Below are 23,326 nucleotides of genomic sequence, written 5' to 3' on the forward strand. Positions count from 1 at the left end.
CACAGCCTTGATCCTGCACCAACTGTTCCACCCTTCACAGTACAAAAGTTCCTTGATATGTGAACATATAACAGCCACACTTGCTGACCCCAAGAAGCATTTGTGTTAGCATCAATGGCTTATAGTTACAAATATTACCAAATACCAATTAGATACTATTTTAATGAAGGAACATATCTGGTCACAGGAACAAAAACGATAAAATGAATGTAACCTTTACTAAACTTTTAAAATTTAATGTATCCTGTACATGTGCAATAATCAGCATGTGGATAAAAAATATCAATTAAACATACAATTTTAACAAATAAGTATATTATGAAAATGGTATTCTACAATGGTAATTCAAGTACAATTTTTCTTTTAATGTTCACTGGTCATTTTAATATTATGCACATACATTGGTGTCAGCAAACAGATCTCAATGAATGTTATATATTTCTCATCTTAAGCATTTCTTTGCTCTAATCATCTGTATTTTAAATGAGTCTATTTAGAACTTGACCATTTTAGGATTGCCTACACTAATGAGTTGAATTATATCTATTTGCTGTTATTTCGGTCATTCACCACTGTCAAACCAAGATATATATTGCCTCTTAAAATGTTTTAAACATGCTTCACGAGACAGTCATAATGCATTATAATTGCTAAATGAGATTCATTTACTTTGATTCTCCCATAGTTAGTTGACTCAAATCACTGATTCCTGAAGAAGGGCCTGTGCCCGAAACGTCGAATCTCCTGTTCCCTGGATGCTGCCTGACCTGCTGTGCTGTTCCAGCAATAAAGTTTCAACTTTGATCTCCAGCATCTGCAGACCTCACTTTCTCCTCAAATCATAATACTGTTCCAATTTCACACTTCATTTTTAATTTTTAAGAGGTTCTCATACGTAACCCAAACCCATTTAAAAATGTCTGACCACAGCAGCTTATTGCTATCTTCATTGATAGTCACGGGTGAGGTGCCGGAAGACTCGAGGTTGGCAAACATGGTGCCACTGTTTAAGAAGGGTGGTAAGGACAAGCCAGGGAATTATAGACTAGTGAGCCTGACCTAAGTGGTGGGCAAGTTGTTGGGGGGAATCCTGAGGGACAGGATGTACATGTATTTGGAAAGGCAAGGACTGATTCGGGATAGTCAACATGGCTTTGTGCGTGGGAAATCATGTCTCACAAACTTGATTGAGTTTTTTGATGAAGTAACAAAGATGATTGATGAGGGCAGAACAGTAGATGTGATCTGTATGGACTTCAGTAAGGCGTTCGACAAGGTTCCCCATGGAAGACTGATTAGCAAGGTTAGATCTCATGGAATACAGGAAGAACTAGCCATTTGGATACAGAACTGGCTCAAAAGGAGAAGACAGGAGGGTGGTGGTGGAGGGTTGTTTTTCAGACTGGACGCCTGTGACCAGTGGAGTGCCACAAGGATCGGTGCTGGGCCCTCTACTTTTTGTCATTTACATAAATGACTTTGATGCGAGCATAAGAGGTACAGTTAGTACGTTTGCAGATGACACCAAAATTGGAGGTGTAGTGGACAGCAAAGAGGGTTACCTCAGATTACAACAGGATGTGGACCAGATGGGCCGAGAAGTGGCAGATGGAGTTTAATTCAGATAAATGCGAGGTGCTGCATTTTGGAAAAGCAAACCTTAGCTTGCTTTCCTAGGGAAGGTCCTAGGGAGTGTTGCTGAACAAAGAGACCCTTGGAGTGCAGGTAGATAGGATAGTGAAGGAGGCATTTGGTATGCTTTCCTTTATTGGTCAGAGTATTGAGTACAGGAGTTGGGAGGTCATGTTGTGGCTGTACAGGACATTGGTTAGGCCACTGTTGGAATATTGCATGCAATTCTGGTCTTCTTCCTATCGGAAAGATGTTGTGAAACTTGAAAGGGTTCAGAAAAGATTTACAAGGATATTGCCAGGGTTGGAGGATCTGATCTACAGGGAGAGGCTGAACAGGCTGGGGCTGTTTTCCCTGGAGCGTCAGAGGCTGAGGGGTGACCTTATACAGGTTTACAAAGTTATGAGGGGCATGGATAGGATAAATAGACAAAGTCTTTTCCCTGGGATTAGGGAGTCCAGAACTAGAGGGCATAGGTTTAGAGTGAGAGGGGGAAGGTATAAAAGAGACCTAAGGGGCAATTTTTTCACTCAGAGGGTGGTACGTGTATGGAATGAGCTGCCAGAGGATGTGGAGGAGGTTGGTACAATTGCAACATTTAAGAGGCATTTGGATGGGTATGCGAATAGGAAGGGTTTGTAGAGATATGGGCCTGGTGCTGGCAGGTTGGACTAGTTTGAATTGGGATTCAGGCCAGTCTCAAGGCTACTTTTTCACATTCATAATTTGTGCAGTTTTTCCCCACAAAACTAAACCTTCCCCAGACTCCCTTCTGCACTAATTATATACTTGTTTATTTCCAGTGTGTTGTTTACCTTCATGCTTTCCTCGAAGCCCACCTCATTGACTGGAGTGACCCATTGCCTTCCATACTCCATTTCCAGCAAATTACAGACCAACATTCCTCCCTGGTCTTTAATGTTAGCTTATGCGAGATTGATAATTCTGAAGGAAGTAGTATTCATTTACAATCTCCTCAAAATAACTTGATTCCTAATTCTGTATACACTACATTGTCATCTCTCACGGCTGTCAGTGATATTTGGAAATATCACTGAGTCAGGATGTTTAATACCATCAGACTCCACATGCAAATTGGTTGATTAGAAAATACCTACTGTACCTGACTATAACCTTTCACTATTCCAAGATAGACTTCCGACCCTTTATACTATCACAAATGTTATCTAAATTCAGCAACATTTGTTGTAGCAGATTTCCACACTGCTTCAGCCTATCTACTACTGAAACACTCATCCATTTTGTTTTATCTTCAGGTTCCATAACTTCAACGATGTCCTAGTGGCCTCCAAGCCTCCACATTTCATAATCAGCTTATCCAAAATTCTCTTGCTTGTATCCTGTTCTTGGCATAAATATCACTCACCCAACTAATTCCCAGGAAACACATTTAAAGTGACAATACTTGTGATTAAATTATTGTAATCTTCCCCTTCCCTGAGGCTTAATCCTGTTTCAAACTGACTATTGTACTCTTCCTGGTTCTGGCCATTTCTGTTTGCCTTCCCTTCCATCTCACCATTACCTCTTCAGCTGCCGAAGTGTTACAATTGAATATTCCCCCATATTCTCCTCCAAAAACCAATTTCTATATTCCAACTGTTGCTCACACTTCCTGATATTTCCCATTTGGCTTCCTTAGTGTTTTTTCCTTACGTTCAAGCTGTTTCATAGAAGCAAATTGTTGAGATGTATATTATCAATCAATCAATATTGATAATGATGAATATAGAGGTTTAACAAGACAAACAACATATTAAATACTGGATACTGAAATGTGGAACACACATTTCTGGAAGTCTTTACATTTCTCAATGTTCCCCCAAGCATAGAACTGCTTATGCATGCAGCATTTTTTTTAAAAAGATAGACTTTAATCATAAATTGATTTTGCCTTCAATTTTATGTATTATTTTTGCTCTAGCAAATAACTTACTCAGATGTTGGAGATTTAATAAACTATAAAGCCCCACAACAACCAGAAGTCACTAAAGGATTTGCCCCTGGTTTAACTGCTAACCGTAGCTGGAAAATAAATGCAAATATAATTCCTCGGTACGACATGGAGCACAAAAAGTTCGCTGATCTCAAAGGAAATGACTTCAAGTAAGAGAACCATAACTATAATACTGACGCTTTGGTAAAATTGATTTGAAACTTTATAATAATAATCACAAAATTAATTGGCTTAACTTTTGAAAGTTACATGTAATTCATGCAACCTCATTAATGGTAAGGCACTTAGTGAGAAGCAAGTAATCAGAACAACAGCTATAACATTGCACGCTAACGGGAGCAATTTCTGATTAAGCAATTGCCTATAGAAGAGGCAATGGGAAAATAGAGTAAAATATCAGTTTTGTTCATCCTTGGTTATAATAAAAGTGGTGTTGAGCTACAACCACTGCATTCCACTTTGTGGAAGTATTGCTGTTAAGAAAGACGTTCTAGGATTTTGGTCCAGAGTAAAAGGAACTTTAAATCTCAGCTTTGAAGAATTTGATGAACTCTGTTGGCAGCCTCTTGGGAAACAGATAAGTACATTAGTTAATTGATCAGAGCCTGCCACTAATTGGTCTTAAATACCAGCAGAGGCCAACAGTTTATAATCAGTGAACAAAGCAAAGATCCAAATAACCAGAGAGAAAGTTTTTATCCTCGGTAAATGTAAGATAGTTTAACACTGGTCTCAGATCCAGAGGTGTTACGTTATGAGCTCAGATGCTGTCACTTCATTTCAGTTTCCTACTACTCTAATTTCCCAATTTAGCAAATAGTCTCAATCGCTGGATGAAGCCTGTAATGATTTCTTTAGCTTACACTAATGCCATACTTCATTGATTTTGTATAGTTCATATTAACCCATTTTTACACTGTCTTTCTTCAGTGTATATTGCAATAAGCACACGTGTATTTACAATCCTAAACTCAATCCACGCAATGAGGAAATGGAGAAGACCCACCTGTTCCAAACAAACAAGCCTGCGACAGAAGTACTCTAATCCACTCCAAAAACAGAAATGGACATGCAGCTGACCTGATCATGTATGACTGTGTTTTTGTACATTTCATTGATAAAACTGATATCTGCTGCATTTGAATATTGAGCCGTAATGAATTTTCAATCATTTTTACCACTGAAGTAATTTTTTTTAAGGATTGCTTCAAACTTGTTAATACAAGTGCTGAATGATATTGCAAAACAATTTATAAAGTATTTCATAATTTTACAGTTCAATTCTAGTTTTAGTGCTTGCCATTAATATCCATATTGTATGCACACACTTAGAAATTTAATCAGTTATGATCATATGTTCTAAAACGTTCGGTCAAGTGGATGTGAGCAGATATATGATCTCTTATCCAGCACTTGCTGTGCTATTTTCTTAATGCTGTCGTCAAGATTTTCGGAAGAATCTAAATGATAAAATAAAAAAATTGCAAATATATTAGGGAGAAATGCAGCTTATTCCAGCTTATGTTACAATTAATAACATTATCTTAAAAAATTATCCAATTGAATGGTACTGCACTTGACTGGTTCCATTCTTATCTAATTGTAGCTAGAGAATCACCAAGTGGCTTATTTTCCCTTCACGTACATTTATATTTAGCATCCATCAATAAGGTACTATTGGACCCCTCCTATTTCTCATCGACATCCACTTGACAATATCATCTGAATATGCAACAACTTCCATATATACATGATGACACCCTACATTGCTCCCAACATTTGACACCCTCTCTGCCAAGTCTAAATTACCAGACTACTAAACTAAAATCCAACACTGATCCATCATCAATAATTTTACCCCTCTCTCTGGCACCTTTGAGGCTGAACCAGACGGTCTGCAACCTGAGTGTTATATTTAACCTTCGTTTTAGTGCAGATCTGTTTTTGGATATTTACCGAAGACCCACCTATTTCCAACTCAGTATTACTGACATTTCATCAACTAATCATGATGACATTTTCATCCATGTCATTACTAACACTAGTCTTGATTATTCTAACTCACATTCTACCTTCCTTAAATTAAGGCAACCCTGACTATGACTTAGTGTAAGTACAGTACTGTTCACTTGTCACACAGTACCTGAGATCCAAGTCATTCAGCAAGTAAACAGTGCCTCGATTTTGAAGTTTTGTTTTTCAAACTCTTTCATGGCCTGGCCCCTCCTCATAACTGTTACCTTCTAGATCCTCACAATCTTCCCAACATCATTATCTCTCCACCTGTCAAACTGTATTTCCTATCATCATAAGAATGGTTCACTGCAATTCATGTTCTTGTGCATAGTCTCTGATGGCATCTAATTTACATCATCTGGTGTGTTCTATAATAGCTTCATTAATTCATATATTGCAGATGCTTTAACCTGTAATCCAATGCAATGATGCCAAAATCATGGCACCTAGTGCTGGCTGGATACACAACAGTAGCCAGCTACATTTTCACAGTGTGTCCCTGTTTGGATTGGTATTCTGCTGCAGAGATTGAGAACACAATAGGTCATTCTATAACTTACCAACGACTGTTTCTGATAACAAGGATCTAAAATATAATTGCTATGAGAAGAAATATGACACTTCTGATTCCTCTGCCAGGAAGGTGGTTATTTTTAATTGGGCAGAATAGGAAGGAATGAAAAGAATGCTTTCCGTTTCAAGTAATTCTCCACATCTTTTCATCTTTAAAATCAATCATTTCATTGTGAATTTCATAATATTCATTATTACTACTTTTCACCTTCAATAGTTCTCCAGCCGATGTAAGTGATGGAAGCTAGATAACTTGTGCAGAATAAATGCTTAGTTAATTCATCCTGCAGCACAGTTACACTGGATACTTTATGCACAAGGGACACCAGCCACAAATCAGCCTCTCAAAATCTGGATTATTTTATTTTCAGTTAAAATGGGATATTAGTTTTACATTGTTTAAACTTTGTAATTGGAAATATCCTAAGTTATATTACCACAGATTACAGATTTTAGTTTCAGAACAAAATGCCAAGGTCTGTTTTATGCACATGAAATAGACAGTCAGTTCTTAGCAGCAACTGCCATCAATTAATTAATGAAATAACTCACTTTTCTGTAATTGAGCCAAGAGGTAATTATTCCGGAAATAGGCCTCAGAGCAAAAGGTGTTGGCAAGTAAAACCTGGTGAGAGAAACAGAGAACATCTGGAAAAGCCTTCAGGAAATAATGTCAAACCAAAAAGGAAGCAGATGCTGTCTGTCTCTCTATTACTCCTGTGGAAAGCATTAAAGCATGCTTTCAGAAATGGAAAAAAGCATATGATTCAAAAGAGATACTGAATTCAACTCCTGCAGCCACTGTAAACTAAATATCAAACAAACGTGTTTAAAATTTATTAATGAAAAAATTTGCATAATTTTTGGAAAGAACTGGATAGTAACTTCAATTTGAATCAGCATTGTGACAGAAACTATATTTATGGCTGGTAAGTTTACCTGTGATAAATGCTTTAACTGACTCTTTGTAATTTTACATCTATTATCAATCTCCAGAAAATTAGGATCTGTTTTATTTTGTGACTTGCCCACTTATTTAATAAATCTACTATACCCGCTTCTATATCCTCAATCTTCCCAACATTATCTCTTCACCTGTCAAATTGTATTTCCTGTCATCATAAAAATGGTTCACTGCAGTTCATGTTCTTGTGCATAGTCTCTGATGGCATCTAATTTACATCATGTGTGTTTATTAAATAAAAACAGTTCTTCAAAATATTTAATTTTAGGAATCAGGATAGGTGGTGATTTACTTTGCAAGTTTTTGATTGGACACAAGTACAGCTTGCAATTATTTGAATAAATTAAAATTATTATTTGGAAGTCCTACAAATTCTAACAGGCATAACTGTTCAAACGTAAGAAGGGAACCAAGTATGACACACCACTGATTCCTTTAGTTATCTGCTCTATAAGGAGGACTATATTGAATTATGGATAAAATATCCACCATTTATTTGACAGAAAATCAACCAGGCATTTAAAATGAACTGAAGTAAACTAACAGTTTAAAAGCACAAAACATAACGGAGGACTTTGTAGGCTTAAGAAAAAAAGTCATTATCAGCTCACTTACCTAGTTGGAGTATTAAAAAGAAACTGAAACCTTGTTAAAGTTTTAGTCTGGTATTCATCAGGGCAATTTGCAAGAAATAACAATAGGGAAATATTTATACTGTATGAGAGAAGTGTAATTTTTGGCTGGCAGGTGGAATTTGATTTGTAAAGATGTTACATTGCAGAATGTACCAGTAATGATGACTGACAGTAAACTGCCAAGCTCTGTTTAAGCTTTAAACCCAGGCCGGTTGACTAATTAGTTTCTCAGGGCAATCCTTAACCAATCAGAAAATGGTTGTCACTATTTTGTCCAGTACAATATGAATTGGGCCATTTGCATTAATACAGAGTAACCTTGATTATCCAAACGACATGGGCGAAAAGTACTTCATCAGATAATCGAATGAAGTATTGCTTGCAATTTTGGTCTCCTTGAGAAAGGATGTACTGGCACTAGAGGGGAGTGCAGAGGAGGTTCACTAGGTTGATTCCGAAGTTGACGGGGTTGGCTTATGAGGAGAGACTGAGTAGAGTGGGATTATATTCATTGGAATTTAGAAGAATGAGATGGGATCCTATAGAAATATATTAAATTATGAAGGGAATAGATAAGATAGAAGCAGGAGGTCATTTCCACTGGTGAGTGAAACTGTAACAGCCTCAAAATTAGTGGGAACAAGTTTGGACTGAATTCAGGAGGAACTTCTTCACTCAAAGGGTTGTGAATCTGTGGAACTCCCTGCCCAGTGAAGTAGTTGAGGCTTCATCATTTAATGTTTTTAAAGCTAAGATAGATAAATTTTTGAACAGCAAAGGAATTAAGGCTTATAGTGAGAGAAAGGGTAAGTGGAGCTGAGGCCACAAAAAGATCAGCCATGAATGGCAGAGCAAACTTGAAGGGCCAGATGGCCTTCCTGCTCCTGGTTCTTACATTCTTAGCATTTGAATTTGAAAAAGTAGCCCACTGAACAACTACCAACTCAGAGGCATCTAGGGATTGGTCCATTTCATACAAATGAATAAGAAAACTCAATAATCAGTCATCCAGATGAATCACAGCAAATGTGATCTAGAGGATTAAAAAGAAAAGTATCAGTTGGAACATGTATAACTGGTGAATAATAATTGACTAAATTATAATAAATATCAGTTTCATAAAGGAAGAATTAATAATTGACAGCAATGATTTGGCAAGATCAGCACAAAGGTTAGGAGGATGTACTTTTGTTTCCAAAAATATGGTATATTGTAATGCGGCTGTACAGGACATTGGTTCGGCCACTGTTGGAATATTGCGTGCAATTCTGGTCTCCTTCCTATCGGAAAGATGTTGTGAAACTTGAAAGGGTTCAGAAAAGATTTACAAAGATGTTGCCAGGGTTGGAGGATTTGTGCTATAGGAGAGGCTGAACAGGCTGGGGCTTGTTTCCCTGGAGCGTCGGAGGCTGAGGAGTGACCTTATAGAGGTTTACAAAATTATGAGGGGCATGGATAGGGTAAATAGGCAAAGTCTTTTCCCTAGGGTTGGGGAGTCCAGAACTAGAGGGCATAGGTTTAGGGTGAGAGGGGAAAGATATAAAAGAGACCTAAGGGGCAACTTTTTCACGCAGAGGGTGGTACGTGTACACAATAAGCTGCCAGAGGAAGTGGTGGAGGCTGGTACAATTGTAACATTTAAGAGGCATTTGTATGTGTATATGAATAGGAAGGGTTTGGAGGGATATGGACCGGGTGCTGGCAGATGAGACAAGTTTGGGTTGGGATAGCTAGTCGGCATGGACGGGTCAGATTGAAGGGTCTGTTTCCATACTGTATATCTCTACGACTCTATGTGCCACATAGGCAATAGCAGGAAATTAATGAAATAAATGGAACATAGTCATTGTTAAATCAAGATTATTTTTTGGGCTACAATAATGCTATTGTGTTGGAATGTTGGGCAGTAGGTGTTCCTCCTACTATAAACTCTTCAAAAAAAAAGGTTTTATATCTGGAATTCTATTCCTGCCTCCCCCATTGCCACACTGAATTGCAATCTTTTGCCTGCCCAGTTGGGGGACACATTGAGCAGAAGCCAGGAATTATTGTGTGTAACTTAAAGAAACAAAACATTGAACAATTTATCCCAGGCTAGCTGCCTGTTCACTCCCCAGAAACCATTTAGACATAGAAGCAGATTTAAAACTAGGTTACTTTTGGGCAGATAATTGTCAAATTAAGAATGGAAGAGAAATTCAAAAGGGACCTACATAATGAAATACACTTAGAATGACAGATCTAAAAATGCTTATAAGGAAAAAAGTGAATTTTTTTGGCCCAATATGTTCAAAGTGTTTTAATTTTCCTCCATGCCCTCACTTCCCTGTGACTTCATTATTTCTTCCCTCATTAATTTAAAAAAATTAATTTCACAACCCATTTAATCTTTGGTAGGTCATAAACTGGCCATAATTAAAAGATTTTGCATTGGAACAACAATGAAAATAAGTCCCAATTAAATTTCACAGCAACAGACCATCTGTAATAATCAGATATGACTGCTGGCTTAATGTGAACTTTATAGACAACGGCTTTCCTTCTCCCACGAGACTTAATCTGGATGCATTCAGCAACCGTTGAAACAGAGAAAAGATTCCTTTTTACACATAATTTTTCAAAACTTCTTTTCCTTTTACTCTAAGACTATCTCGCTCAAAGTAAAACGCTGCACAATTAGTGCATATTGCAATTTTAAATATTTAAAATGCTTCATGAAAATAAGGTTTTGGTGTCAGAATTTCAGAAATGGAATATAATTCAGATGGTCTCTGTGATTTAAAGTGACTGACTTTCACTGAATATAGTATGGACCTACCTCATGGTCATGATTGCGAAGGCCAATGCTGATAGAACGACTAGCTCTTGAGATAACTGCCGTCATGGCATAAATGTTAATGAGAATATCAGCCACTCTCTTCACTACTAATTGCTCTTCTACTATTGTCTGAAGAGGAAGAGGCACAATATTTTTGAGAAACTTCAACAGAAATGTAGCAAAGGTTTACTCACTTCAATCTCTTAAATGTAGTTTGGTTAAATATGAAAAGAATTAAAAAACTACAGTATGAAAAGTAAACATTTTGCTTTTTCCCCATAATTAATTATTCTTTATGTTTATGCAACATGTTCTACAATTCAAATCAGATAGTTCATACACATGCAAAGAATCAAATTACTTTGTTAGCTTAACCACAAACAAAATTCCCCAAGACGGACACTTGAGTAAAAAAAAAGGCCAAAGCTCTCCAAATTACTGTGCTAAAGAAGCATTTTTTAAACTAGATCAGACTTTGTAGTCCATCTCTTAACCACTTCTCATGCTGCCATGACATAGGCCATGTGAGGAGACTATAACTAGACACGGCATTGTAGATAATGTCAAAGCAAAATATTATACAGGAAGACTAGTTTTTTGTATTATATTGATTGGATCATCCTAGCTATGCATCCAATTTCATACGCTTTTGCTATTGCTATAGCCAATTATAATAAATCTCTTACAACTAGATAGAATCATAGGTGATACATTCACAAACAAAACAAATTGCTGCAGGAACACTGAAGGTCTGGCAGCAGCAGTTGTTCAGAGAAAACTGTCTTTGGGACATTCTTCCAGAAAAGTTGATGGGAGCAGGCTCACAATGTTTTTAAGGTAATGAACAAAGAAAATCACAGCACTGGCCCTTCGACCCTCCAAGCCTGCGCTGATCCAGATCCTCTATCTAAACCTATGACCTATTTTCTAAGGGCCTGTATCCTTTTGCTGCTCATCCATTCATGTATCTGTCTAGATGTATCTTAAATGACATTATCATGCCTACCTCTACTACCTCTGTTGGCAAAGCATATCAGGCACCGACCACCCTCGGTGCAAAGATAGATAGATTTTTGTTATCCTAAGCTATGAGGTTAGGATTTATGATTGATTGCAATTCTGTGATGATGCCCACTTATGTAGCATGCTGATACTGTTATACAACATACATGATGGAAGGCACCCTCAACTTGAAGATGAGACTTTGTCTCTACAAGAATGTGTGGTAGTTACTACTGCTAATAAGGAGATGGATAGAAGCATCTGTGTCAAGTACGTTGGTCAGGATGTCCAAAGATGTGCAGGTTTGCTAAATCGCACAATGTTGAGGGATAGTGCGGCAGTGGGTTTGGGTAGGCTTCTCTTCAGAGGGTCAGTATGGACTCAAGGGGTTGAATGGCCTACTTCCACAATGTGGATGGGGTCGCAAATGCTTTTCCCAAGATTATTACTTCAGTGCTTGCTGCAGAGCATGCAGCAGTTATGCCCTTTAACTCTCGTCTAGCTTGGTCAATAGCAGAGTGACCAAGCCACACTCAGTGATGGTCATTGATACACCCTAACCAGAGCAAATTCTATGCCCTTGCCACACTCTGTTGTTTTCAACTCATGTTCAACTTGGAATATTCAAAATTCATCAGCCAGGAGGGCTGGCAGATGGGAATGAGCAAGACATTTCCTTGAACAGTTTAATCTGATGAAATGAGACTTCATAGGATCCTGAGTCAATGTTGAGGACTCCAGGGCAACTTCTTCCTACCACTGGGTCACTACCTCTGATAATTCTGTCCTGTTGTCGGGACAGAATGCATTCAGGTGCAATATGCCTTTCTCCCCAGAGGATCCCCTTGTTGCAACAGTATTAACCTTTCAATAAGTTTGTTTAGGTTAGTTTCTAAATGATCTTCATCTTCTACAAGTAGCAGTGCAATGTTTCCATGTAAAGCTGTTCTTTATGTCATAAGGCCATGGCATGCACTCACATAAAGCACAATAACCATGAGCAGCAATGAAGACTGCAATAATGCCAAAGCAAATGGAATCAGCCAAACAGGTAAGATTCTATGTTCTCCACAATAAATGTGCTTCATCTCAATTTATGTTGCACAAAACCATGTTTACAACTCCTGATGTTGAACCTTGACACATGACTAGTTGTGGTCTGACAAATTCTCCAGTCTTGAAATTGCTTGATGATGGAATACATAATTGCTTAGTAAGAGTACAAATTGTTATCATTCATAAACATCCAGGCAGCTCCCCCCCAACACCCAGAACCAGATTATTACAGATTGTAAAGATCATTACTGGGCCACTTTTTCAGGATGCAATACTTGTCAAGAGAGTCTATTGGTTTCTACACATTTTATACTACACACCAGACCCTTCATGATGTTCTCTAATTTGTTACAGTTCCAGACAGGAAATCCCAAAGTATAAATTTTCTGGCTAAGATCAGATGGACTGAAACTCCTTTATGCACCACCGCCCAACCCCCACACAACAGCCAGCCCCAGTTAGTTGCAGTGTAGATAATTTAAAAAAGATCCCTTCCCCTGTGGCTGCATTCCTCCCGGATGCAATGATTTTCAGTTTTAAAAGAAACTAATTTAACTAAGACAAAGTCTTTTCCCTGGGGTGGGGTTGGGATATCTGGTCGTCAGGGAGAAGTTGGAACGAAGAGTTTGTTTCCATGCTGTACATCTCTCTGACAAGGAGTTTCTGGTTTATTTCAATCGTTGAGTCTAATGTCTGCACACTCTTTTTGGTTGTGGCTTTACTACTAGTTTCTCTTTTTATCATTTGCTCCTTGCAAATAGTCTGCCCTGAACTGGTCAGTTTCTCATTCAATTTGCCCTACACTTGCTGCTTTCTTTTCAGGAATTGTTCTCTTAAACAAGACCTAAGTGAACAAAAAGTGAAGTCCAGTATTTCACACAATTGAACTGGACTGTATAATTCATCTCTCAACCGTAAATTCTTACACTTATATTTAAAATCAAATGTGTAATTATAAATTGTGGTCACTACATTGTGGCCCTCAAGAACAAATCTTTCATTCCCAAAACAGGTTGATAAATATTTTTTCTTAAGTGACCCATCCCAACAAGAGCGAACTTTGAGCACTAAACAATTGAACTGGACATTCTGCAAACCAAAATATATATCAAAATAATAATGCCGCATGGTAAAGTAGGTAAGGACAGCAAGGACCATTTCTCACATGTCATTCATAACTTCATTTCTGAGAGACAATTTTCCTGTAAAGATATTCATTCTTTGTGAAGGTATTTTCTCTTTTATTAAAAAAAGTGCTCTCTGGTTATTCCTAAAGAAAATAAATGCACTTTATGTATGTGCTTGCATGTGAAATTTTATATATATTTTAATATCTGTGTACTCTCTCCGTCCAGACAATTTTACTTTTTTAAAAAACTGATTGCTTTTTAAAAGTAAACTCTCTCAACTGTAAGTGCGTACACACATATTTAAAATCAAATATGTAAATCCAGATTGTGGTCACTACATTGTGGCCCTCAAGACAAATCTTTCATGCCCAAAACAGGTTTATAATTTTTTTTAATATAAAAGTTACCCATCCCAACAAGAATAAAATACTGCATTTATTCAATGAACTGTGTACTGTATCATTTAATAACATAAAATGTTATTTTAAGATACTTATACCTCCAAAACATGGCTTTGCTCTTAAATAACAGCCACGTCCTAATTACCTTGCCATATCTGTACAATGTGTTTTCCACTGTGCTTCCCAGATAATACACATTCTCTTCCAATTTTTTGGCACTGTCCTGTAGGAAAAAAATTCAAGTATTTCCTTTAATATATGTTCACAACTTTACTGTCTCTATCACCTTTAATCACAAAAAGGATGGTATGCCAAACATTTGGAAAACACTATTTGGTTGCAATGACATGACACTGTATTCATGACACTGCATTGCTATCTCTTTCCATCTAATGGTTGTCAGTTTTGTAAACAGGCTTAATATAAGATATTTTATCGAACACCTTTCAGAATTCCACACACACACACACACACATATTAGCTGCACAGTTCTTCTGGGTGGTAGATTAAGTTCAATCAAGTTAGTGAAAAATGACTGGATCTTAACAGAATGTAACCATGTGAAAAATAAATCAGATAACCCAAATTCTGCAATATAATTCATCTTATTACTAAAATAGGCGGTGCCTGCCTAATTCCAAATACCGTTACTTCCTTTGAGTCAGCTGGGTACCCACATGTGGAAACTAATCGGCATACATGGAAGACTTCAAATCAACCTTCACACAAGGAACTTCTATTTACGCAAAACAGGGAAATCTTCAAAAAGAACTGATTTATAATATTGCATGTTGTCATGTTATAATATTGCAGACCAGTTCTTTACAAACTGATCACAGGACATACAGGAGGTAAACAAAAACCTTCCCAAAAATTGCCAGTGTCTCTGCCATGTATCCAAATCAAAAATGTTTAGATGCAGGTTATCAATAGCCAGGGCATTGCCTGTAACTTTTAAAATATAGTATCTTATATTTTTAACCAACTACATGATGGAAATTTACTATTAGCATCATGGAAGGGGCGATGTAGGGCAGGTTGTAATGTTCCAGCATAATCCTGCCTCGCAGACAATGGCTGACAAAGTTGTATCACCAGGCACTCTGCCTTTATGTTACCTGAAATGAATATGAAAATGACTGTTGCAGCTAAGGAAATGATGCAAGTATGTCAGCTATGGTTAGTATATGAGCCTGAAAGTTAGCATTTGGTGGAGGCACATTCAATCATGGCTTTCAAAGGGGAAAGCCAAGAGAAAAAAAACAATTGCAGGGAAATGGAAAAAGGTTTGAGGAATATCTGAACTGTTTTTTAAGCAACTCAGCAGGGGCACAAGAGGTCACATGGGCTCCTCCTCTGAAATTATGTGAAGTTCAAGTTCAAAATACAGTCACTCGTCGTCAGCTGGTTTATCTGACTGCACATGAGAATCTTTGACGGAGATCTGTGTGCTTCTCTCAAGATGCTGAGTAACTACTGAATATTGGTTCTATTAATTATTGAGATGACAAATGGAAAATTATATTCCAAGACAAATCAGTTTTAGACTAAGACCAGTAATAGTAATTTTATAGCGATAAGTACCTCCAAACTGGGGTGCACGACACCATTTTTGCCAGTGAGACCATAATCCACTTCTTTGAAAAAGGTACTTCCTAATCTTTTTCCTAAAAGTTCCAAAACTACTCCAATGTTTCCTCTCTTCATCGCTCTGAAAGGAACCACAAAAACTGTGACAAAATGTTCAACAGAAATAAATCGAACTTCAATGCCAATAAATTTAAAGTTATACTGTTACACATGTAACAGTGCACAAGGACCTTGCAAACTGGATGACTATAAACTGGAATGGGATGGACGATGAATAAATTAATCTTGTCCAGTGCTGCTGGTTGAGGAATGATGTTGCTTTTTTTTTGATGGGGGGGGGGCGCAGTCTGGCATAACGGTTTTAAATATTAGTGGTACCCCTTTACCAGCAAGGGGAAGAGTTTTTTTTCTCTAAGAAGGTTGCTTAGTTTGCGTACTTCTATTTCCCAGAGAGCACTGGGAGGCTGGGTCATTGAAGGCCGAGTTAGATAGATTTTTGATCAGCAATGAACTCAAGAATTATGTCAGACAGGAAAGGGAAGTTGAGGTCACAATCAGACCAGCTATGATCTTATCAAATGGCAGAGTATGCTTGAGCTGCTCACAATTGTGTTCTTGTGCATCAAATATCAAGGTAGGAATGCTTTTAAATTCTGTATTAACGCTTCAGTCTCAGCCTTCTGAATAGAAGGCCAAAGTGTTTATTGTTAATTTTATCCCAAAAGTAACAACTTCATTAAAACTTCAAATATGATGGTGCAATTACTGGAATCTAAAGTTATTAACTAAACAGTTCAGGGCATTAATCTATAGTCAAGAGAAATATGTACAATTTTGTTAATTTTAAGTTTGTGGTTTGCTTCTTGTTTTAAGCATACAGTCCATAATACTATTCTGTAACTTAGAAACATGGTAAAGCAGTTAACTACATTAAGTGGTCATCTTATATCACTTATGGTCTTTCATTTTGATCAATAATGATGCAACTGCGCATCAGGGAGGTAGGTACTTAAACAAAATTCTTTTTCAACAACTTTTAAAATAGGAATCAAGTGTTTCTACAATGGGTCCAAAAAATCTAAGAGAAAGGAAATTTTCACACTTATCAAAAATAGATATGAAAGAACACACTCCTCTTTGTAGGCAGCAGCTCCTTCATCCCACACTCCAATGACACAGTATACATGTTCAATGTATTTAACATATTGGAAATACTGAACTTCCTCAATCCATGCAGGTCTCAAAATAATGAAATGAAAACTTCAAGTATTAGCCCATTTACCCTAAATTCCTTACTTTAGCATCCTTACATTTTCATTTGATACAGAATTCATGAATTCTTAATGGAACTGTCATCCAAGAACTGCACCAACACCATTCAACACTTTCACAAAATTTTTAATCTTTGTTACACAATCATATTTTGTAAATTATTATAATAAAGTTGCATTTTTGGCTTCTGTTAGGTTCAAAATTCAACCTCCACTGTGTTTTATTATTGTAAATCTTAATCTGGCCCTTCTCCAGGAATTTCACTTTATTTTGTGATTTCCACCAGTTTGAATGTTAACCAATGCTGCAATTATAGATTAAACACATCTTGAATCAGCTTCAATTTCCTTTTTTCAGAGAAATTGGTAAAATTAAACATTTATGGTTAAAATTAGTATAATAAGCTGCACCAGCACTAGGATCAAGGTTCAGTAAACTAGAGTCAAAGGTCTATGCAACATTATTCATAGTTGTCTCAATATGAAGGTAAGTGCAACAAATTCTGCACTGCCAATTCTCAGTATCTGGGCAAGCATGGATTAGTTTTGGGATGTAGTTGAAAAGGAGAATCTTTAAGTCAAAGCGAAAATTACTTAAGGCCCACATACTTTATTTTCTCGGTAAGGACCTTTCCTGCATGCTGCAAACCAGTCAAGGCTACATACATCCGGAGAATTTCATTAGTCCCCTGCAATACATGGAAAAAATGAAATCGATACATTCAAAGATCATAGAAGCAGCCCAATAAAAATGTTAAAAATAGCTGTTACGAGATACATTTTGTACTTCAACTAGTAGAAAACAATTACAAATTTTAATTGTTCACCTACTTCATAATCCATTATATACTTTGTATAATCCAAATCTATTCCCAAAGTGGTCAGCTTTCGGCAATTTGATAGTGCTATCAAATACTTCAGCCATGCTGTTGATCACATTGAGTGATGCTTATATTAATTTCTGTTATTGTTTAACATGCACATCATGCCATTCCAGAGATCTATATTTTCATCAACACCACATTTACTGAAATTCAGATTTAGCAATATGCATTTGAAATATTAACCTCCACTGATCTGACAAAACACAAAGACCGGGCTCTATGGCATCACTGCTCCAAGTGTTATGTGATACACGAAGACTTTGAATGGCACATGCCACTTCCAACAAGGTTGGTACAGCACCCTATGTTAGGAAGGGCAGTACAATGGACTACTATGTGTGTGCCAAGATGTTAGGAGTGGTCAGGTCTTGCTGTCAAATGTCATTTCAGCTGATTTGATGCACATAATGATAACTAGGGCCATTTAGCTTACCTCAAAAATTAGAAGAATTCGGCTATCCCTGAGCATTCGCTCATAGGGGTAATCTTTCATATAGCCAAGGCCTCCCAGAATTTGCAGAGCCTCACTGATGCATATCCAGGCACCCTCAGAACTGTAAATCTGACCAAAGTACTGACTCAGTTAGGAATCATCCAAATTAAGACACATTGTGTACATGGTTATGAAACTAGTTACACGTAGCAGCAAAAAATGTAAGTTTTCTTTTTAAAAGTTGTTGGAGTTTAACGACATTTGGGAGAAGTTGTAATTATAATAAAAAAGATCAAGGTTACAATGATGGTCCTTTGTGGCTCAATTATCAGTTTGTGATGTATGTAATATAAAACAGCAACACCATAATACAGTATTTTGTTATTAATAGTTGAAAAAAATGTCATGTTCTGCGACTGGCCACTGACAACAAAATGGTAGGAAAGCAATATTTTTTCCTAACTCCCAACCTGTGCTTGGGGTCTGGCAAGGATCATTTTAATCACATCCACAGTTGTTCAATCCAGTTATATAGTTCGTATTTTGACATTACATGCAGTTGACACTTTACAGGTCTCCACATTATATCTGGTTATTGACATGGTAAAACTAAATACAAAGGTATGCACATCTAAACTAACCCGTAAATAAAATGACATTTTTATATAACTTGCTCCCCTTCCTGCTCAAATGTCACAAATCACAAATGGAACAATTTAAACATGTTTCATAAACATAATGTCAAATTTGAGTTCACTACCTTCACCATGGCTGCTTCCACAGAACAATCTGGCTCTCCTGGACGGTCCATCATTCCTGCAGTCAAGTAAGCCATGCTCTCCATTACGTATGCTTGCATTGCCATCAGAGTAAACTTCTCCTAAAAGAAACCCCAACTGTACGATACATGAAAACTGCCTTGTAAACTGACTCATATCATCTGCTGACAACCAAAACACACTTCCTACTGCTGAAAATGGCAAAACATTACACAACTTAAATCATGGACTCAGTAATTAGCTTAAAAATTCAAACAAATGACTCAAGAACTACAGGTGTTTGAGAATTGCTGAAAAAAGGCACATTTTGCAATCGCTTTCCTGTCAAAGTTCTGAAAAAGTGTCACAGGACTCAAAACATTCACGCTAATTTCTCTTCACAGATGATGCCAGATCTGCTGAGTTTCTTCAGCAGTTTGTTATTGTTTGTTTCAATTTCATAATATTGTTATATGTATTGTAACCAGGTATCTCAATCCCAAGATGACTAAAAGAGTTCAGAGTTTTGATGCATATTGTGGAATGATTCAAATGTATTGATGAGAAATAAATTAAATCATCTTAAGCACCCATTGACTACAGGTCTCTAGTCTGCCTACACAAATCATGCAAAGTAATTAATGAGTTGGCAAATAGTTTGAGGTTCTGGGATATAAAAGGTACTGAACAAATGCAAGATAGTTTTTTTTCATCTCTAAAAATTTAGACAGAAGGATGACTTGAAGACCACTAAAAAGGAGAGTCTGATGACTTCCTTTTAAGTGAATAAGATCTATTCAAGTGAAAGAATCAAGAAAGGATAAAATGACAATTAGGGAATATGCTTTTGGCCTGGTCTGGATACATTAAAATATAAATGTATATTGCCCACTAGATCTTTGATAAGTCAAGTGATGTTTTGGGGTGATTTTGGGATAGTGTAGGGGGACGAGCTGAGAATAGTTCACAGGCAGCACAGCATCGAGGGCCGAAGGGCCTGTTATGCGCTGTATTGTTTTATGTTCTATGTTTTCAATTTGTATTTTGTTGCAGTTAATCTGACTTACTCTGCAAAGATATCTGGGACGTCTAGGATTTTGACCCAGCGGCAATAAAGGCATGGTGATTTAGTTTCAAGTCAGGATGGTGAGAGGCTTGAAAGGAAACCTGCAAATGGTGTTATCCCAATGCAAGTGCTGTCTTTGCCCTTCTAGGAGGTAGAGAGGTTGCAGGACTGAAAGATGTTTAAAGAATCACAGCAACTTGTTACGATGATATCTTACAGATGGTATACACTGCTAACTCTGTATGTCAGTGATAGTGATTGAATGTTTAAGGCAGCGAATGGGATAGTGATCAAACAAACTGCTGCATCCTTGAGCTTTAGGTGTTCTCAGTGATGCACTCATCCACACAGCAGAGAGAATAACATCACAGAAATTGGGCTGGCTTTGCGAATCAGGCAGTGTGTTATTTGCTGTAGAAGCCACAATCAAATAATTTGCTGGTCAATAGAAATGCGTAACAGTAAGAAGCTTGGCAATGATACTGCTCAGTTTTAAGTTGAAGGTCTGGTCTGAATATGTCTCATTTAATATAATGGGAATGCCAGAAAACAATGAAGGATGGTCTCAATGTGTGAAGGGGGGACTTGGATGGTCTCAATGTGTGAAGGGGGGACTTGGTTTTCACAAGGATGGTGTAGTGTATAATTTAAGTAAGACTGTATATGAACAGAGGTATCAGTGACAGATAGCTTTGAGAAGATTAAGGTTTCCCCATTTCTGATTCTCTCAGCATCTGATATAAAACCTGTCTGACAGGTTCTTTGGGAACCTTCCAGTTTCATTAGTTCTAGTACATTATACATTTGTGTAAGTTTACACAATTTAAAAAAGTAGTAAGAAACTATCCATAGGACAGGAGTGTATGGTTGCTGGGTTGAAATCCTGGAACTTCCTTTCGAACAGTACTTTGTAACTTGCTAACTGTTGTTTAGGTTGACCTGAAGGATTGCAGTGGTTCAACAAGGTAACACTCTGACACCTTACCAAGAACAATTAGGGATGGGCAATAAGTGCCAGCAAGACCAGTGATCCACATCCCATGAAAAGATGGGGAAAAAAAAAAATGTTTATGCTAAAAAGCCACAGGAAACATGCGACAATGTACAGCTACATTAACAACTTTCATAAAATAATAAATAATAAGAAAACAATATTTATGTAATGGAAAATTAACATTTATTGTGAAATCTATAAAAGCATAGGGAAATAAAGAAGTAAGGACCTGACTGAAACTAGGGGCAAGTATTGCAGACAGACAGACAGAAAAAAACGTAAAGGCAAACAGACTTAACAGCAGACTTACAAGGCCAGTTAAACCGACCTAACAGCAGACTTACAAGGCCAGTTAAACCGACCTAACAGCTGACTTACAAGGCCAGTTAAACTATCATATCAACGGTCAAGGAATGAGAAAAACAACTCCATATATGGAAAGGAACTCGAATGCTCCTGGTCCCTGACCTTGAGGTGTTGAGAAGCAGCGAATTATAGTATGCAGGGAATATGTGAAAGCTATCCCGGCGCCCTTTACATGAATCGTCTTGCCAATGTATCGGGTTCCTTTGCAGGGGTCTAAAATAAACTTTTTCTTTGCTCTTGCTAGCATTTGAGTCGAGTCAATTTAATTTCCACGACAATTTACAAAAAGTTTTAGTTGCAAAAGTTTTAGTTTGTTAAGCAACTAGTCATACAAAGCAATGATTTACAAAAATAGCAGAATGAAAATGTACCTGAATCAGCCCAAACTCACTCAATTTTCTGTCAAATTGTTTGCGGGTACAAGCATACTCTGCTGTCATCTCTACAAAAAGAAAGAAAAACAAAATGAAGATTTTAATTTTTATATATTGCATTTCTCAGAATTACTGCACCAACTTGTAACTAAATTACAATCACGACGATGTAAACTAAAGGAGTAGCACAGCATGATCCCAATAAGCTGAGTGACCAGTTAATTTATTTTTAGAAGATACAGATCAGGAAACTGGTAAAACTCCTTGTTCTTCTTTGAATAGCACCATGGAATGCTCAACTTCTCCCCAACTAACAATAATGATTTTACTTGAATCCCATTTAAAAGGATTGTCTATTTTTGTTATATGGTAAAATAGCCCTCTGTTTATGGTACGAACAGATGAACTAGTGGAATAAGTAGCTCAGCAGCCTTAAGGACTAATGCTTAAAATCTTGAAAGTTAAAATAAAGCTCTGCAATAATCTGTCTGTCAGCTAGGAATAGGCAACGGGTGGTCACGTCAGTGTTAAACTTAAAAAAAAATCTCAAATTCTGCAGTAGGACCCAGATGTGGTTCAAGTTGATGCTAATTCAGATTTTGGTCGGTATATTATGAAGATTTATTTTTTGTAATCTCACCAATAAGTTTTTTAATCATTCCTGCAGATGCACTTCCCATGCTAAATCGTCCACTATTCAAGATCCTCATGGCCACCTGGAAAAGAATAGAAGAATTTGTTTTGTGTAAGGCATAATATTAATTCATTTATTTTCACGGGTGAGTAATTTATTCAATATTTAACATGAACAAACAATTTGTTTGGATGAACTACATACAAAAACATTTTATGTAGTCACCTTATGCACTCCTTCCTACCACTGGGTCACTACCTCTGATAATTTTGTCCTGTTGTCGGGACAGAATGCATCCAGGTGCAATATGCCTTTCTCCCCAGAGGATCCCTTTGTTGCAACAGTATTAACCTTTCAATAAGTTTGTTTAGGTCAGTTTCTAAATGATCTTCATCTTCTACAAGTAGCAGTGCAATGTTTCCATGTAAAGCTGTTCTTTATGTCATAAGGCCATGGCATGCACTCACATAAAGCACAATAACCATGAGCAGCAATGAAGACTGCAATAATGCCAAAGCAAATGGAATCAGCCAAACAGGTAAGATCTATGTTCTCCACAATAAATGTGCTTCATCTCAATTTATGTTGCACAAAACCATATTTACAACTCCTGGTGTTGAACCTTGACACATGACTAGCTGTGGTCTGGCAAATTCTCCAGTCTTGAAACTGCTTGATGATGGAAGTACATTGTCACATTTTTTCCTTCTCATTCATAATTGCTTAGTCGAAGTGCAAATTGTTATCATTC

General features: G+C 37.1%; 2 protein-coding genes across 5 annotated transcripts in view; one reads left to right on the forward strand and one right to left on the reverse strand.

The window, feature by feature from the left end:
- cfap92 (cilia and flagella associated protein 92 (putative)) overlaps window positions 1-4,679 on the forward strand; it is a 92,558-nt gene extending 87,879 nt beyond the window's left edge. For all 4 annotated transcript variants that reach the window (XM_087994262.1, XM_087994261.1, XM_087994260.1 and 1 more), the window contains 2 exons: window positions 3,578-3,759; window positions 4,541-4,679. In XM_087994262.1, coding sequence (XP_087850388.1) covers window positions 3,578-3,759; window positions 4,541-4,655 — 297 coding nt within the window. In that variant the 3' untranslated portion in view covers window positions 4,656-4,679. The remainder of the gene's footprint in view (window positions 1-3,577; window positions 3,760-4,540) is intronic.
- The window catches only part of acad9 (acyl-CoA dehydrogenase family, member 9), a 52,448-nt gene continuing 29,321 nt past the window's right edge, over window positions 200-23,326 (reverse strand). The window contains exons 9-18 of the mRNA XM_087994264.1: window positions 22,582-22,657; window positions 21,939-22,009; window positions 19,144-19,263; window positions 18,384-18,512; window positions 17,676-17,755; window positions 15,790-15,916; window positions 14,351-14,428; window positions 10,617-10,745; window positions 6,752-6,824; window positions 200-5,070 (exon numbers count right to left, since the gene is read on the reverse strand). Of these exons, the coding sequence (XP_087850390.1) occupies window positions 4,970-5,070; window positions 6,752-6,824; window positions 10,617-10,745; window positions 14,351-14,428; window positions 15,790-15,916; window positions 17,676-17,755; window positions 18,384-18,512; window positions 19,144-19,263; window positions 21,939-22,009; window positions 22,582-22,657 (984 nt within the window). The 3' untranslated portion in view covers window positions 200-4,969. The remainder of the gene's footprint in view (window positions 5,071-6,751; window positions 6,825-10,616; window positions 10,746-14,350; window positions 14,429-15,789; window positions 15,917-17,675; window positions 17,756-18,383; window positions 18,513-19,143; window positions 19,264-21,938; window positions 22,010-22,581; window positions 22,658-23,326) is intronic.

The sequence above is a fragment of the Chiloscyllium plagiosum genome, unplaced genomic scaffold (assembly GCF_037043375.1).
Source record: "Chiloscyllium plagiosum isolate Xiang-an unplaced genomic scaffold, Cpla_swu_hap1 HiC_scaffold_14, whole genome shotgun sequence".
Lineage (NCBI taxonomy): Eukaryota > Metazoa > Chordata > Chondrichthyes > Orectolobiformes > Hemiscylliidae > Chiloscyllium > Chiloscyllium plagiosum.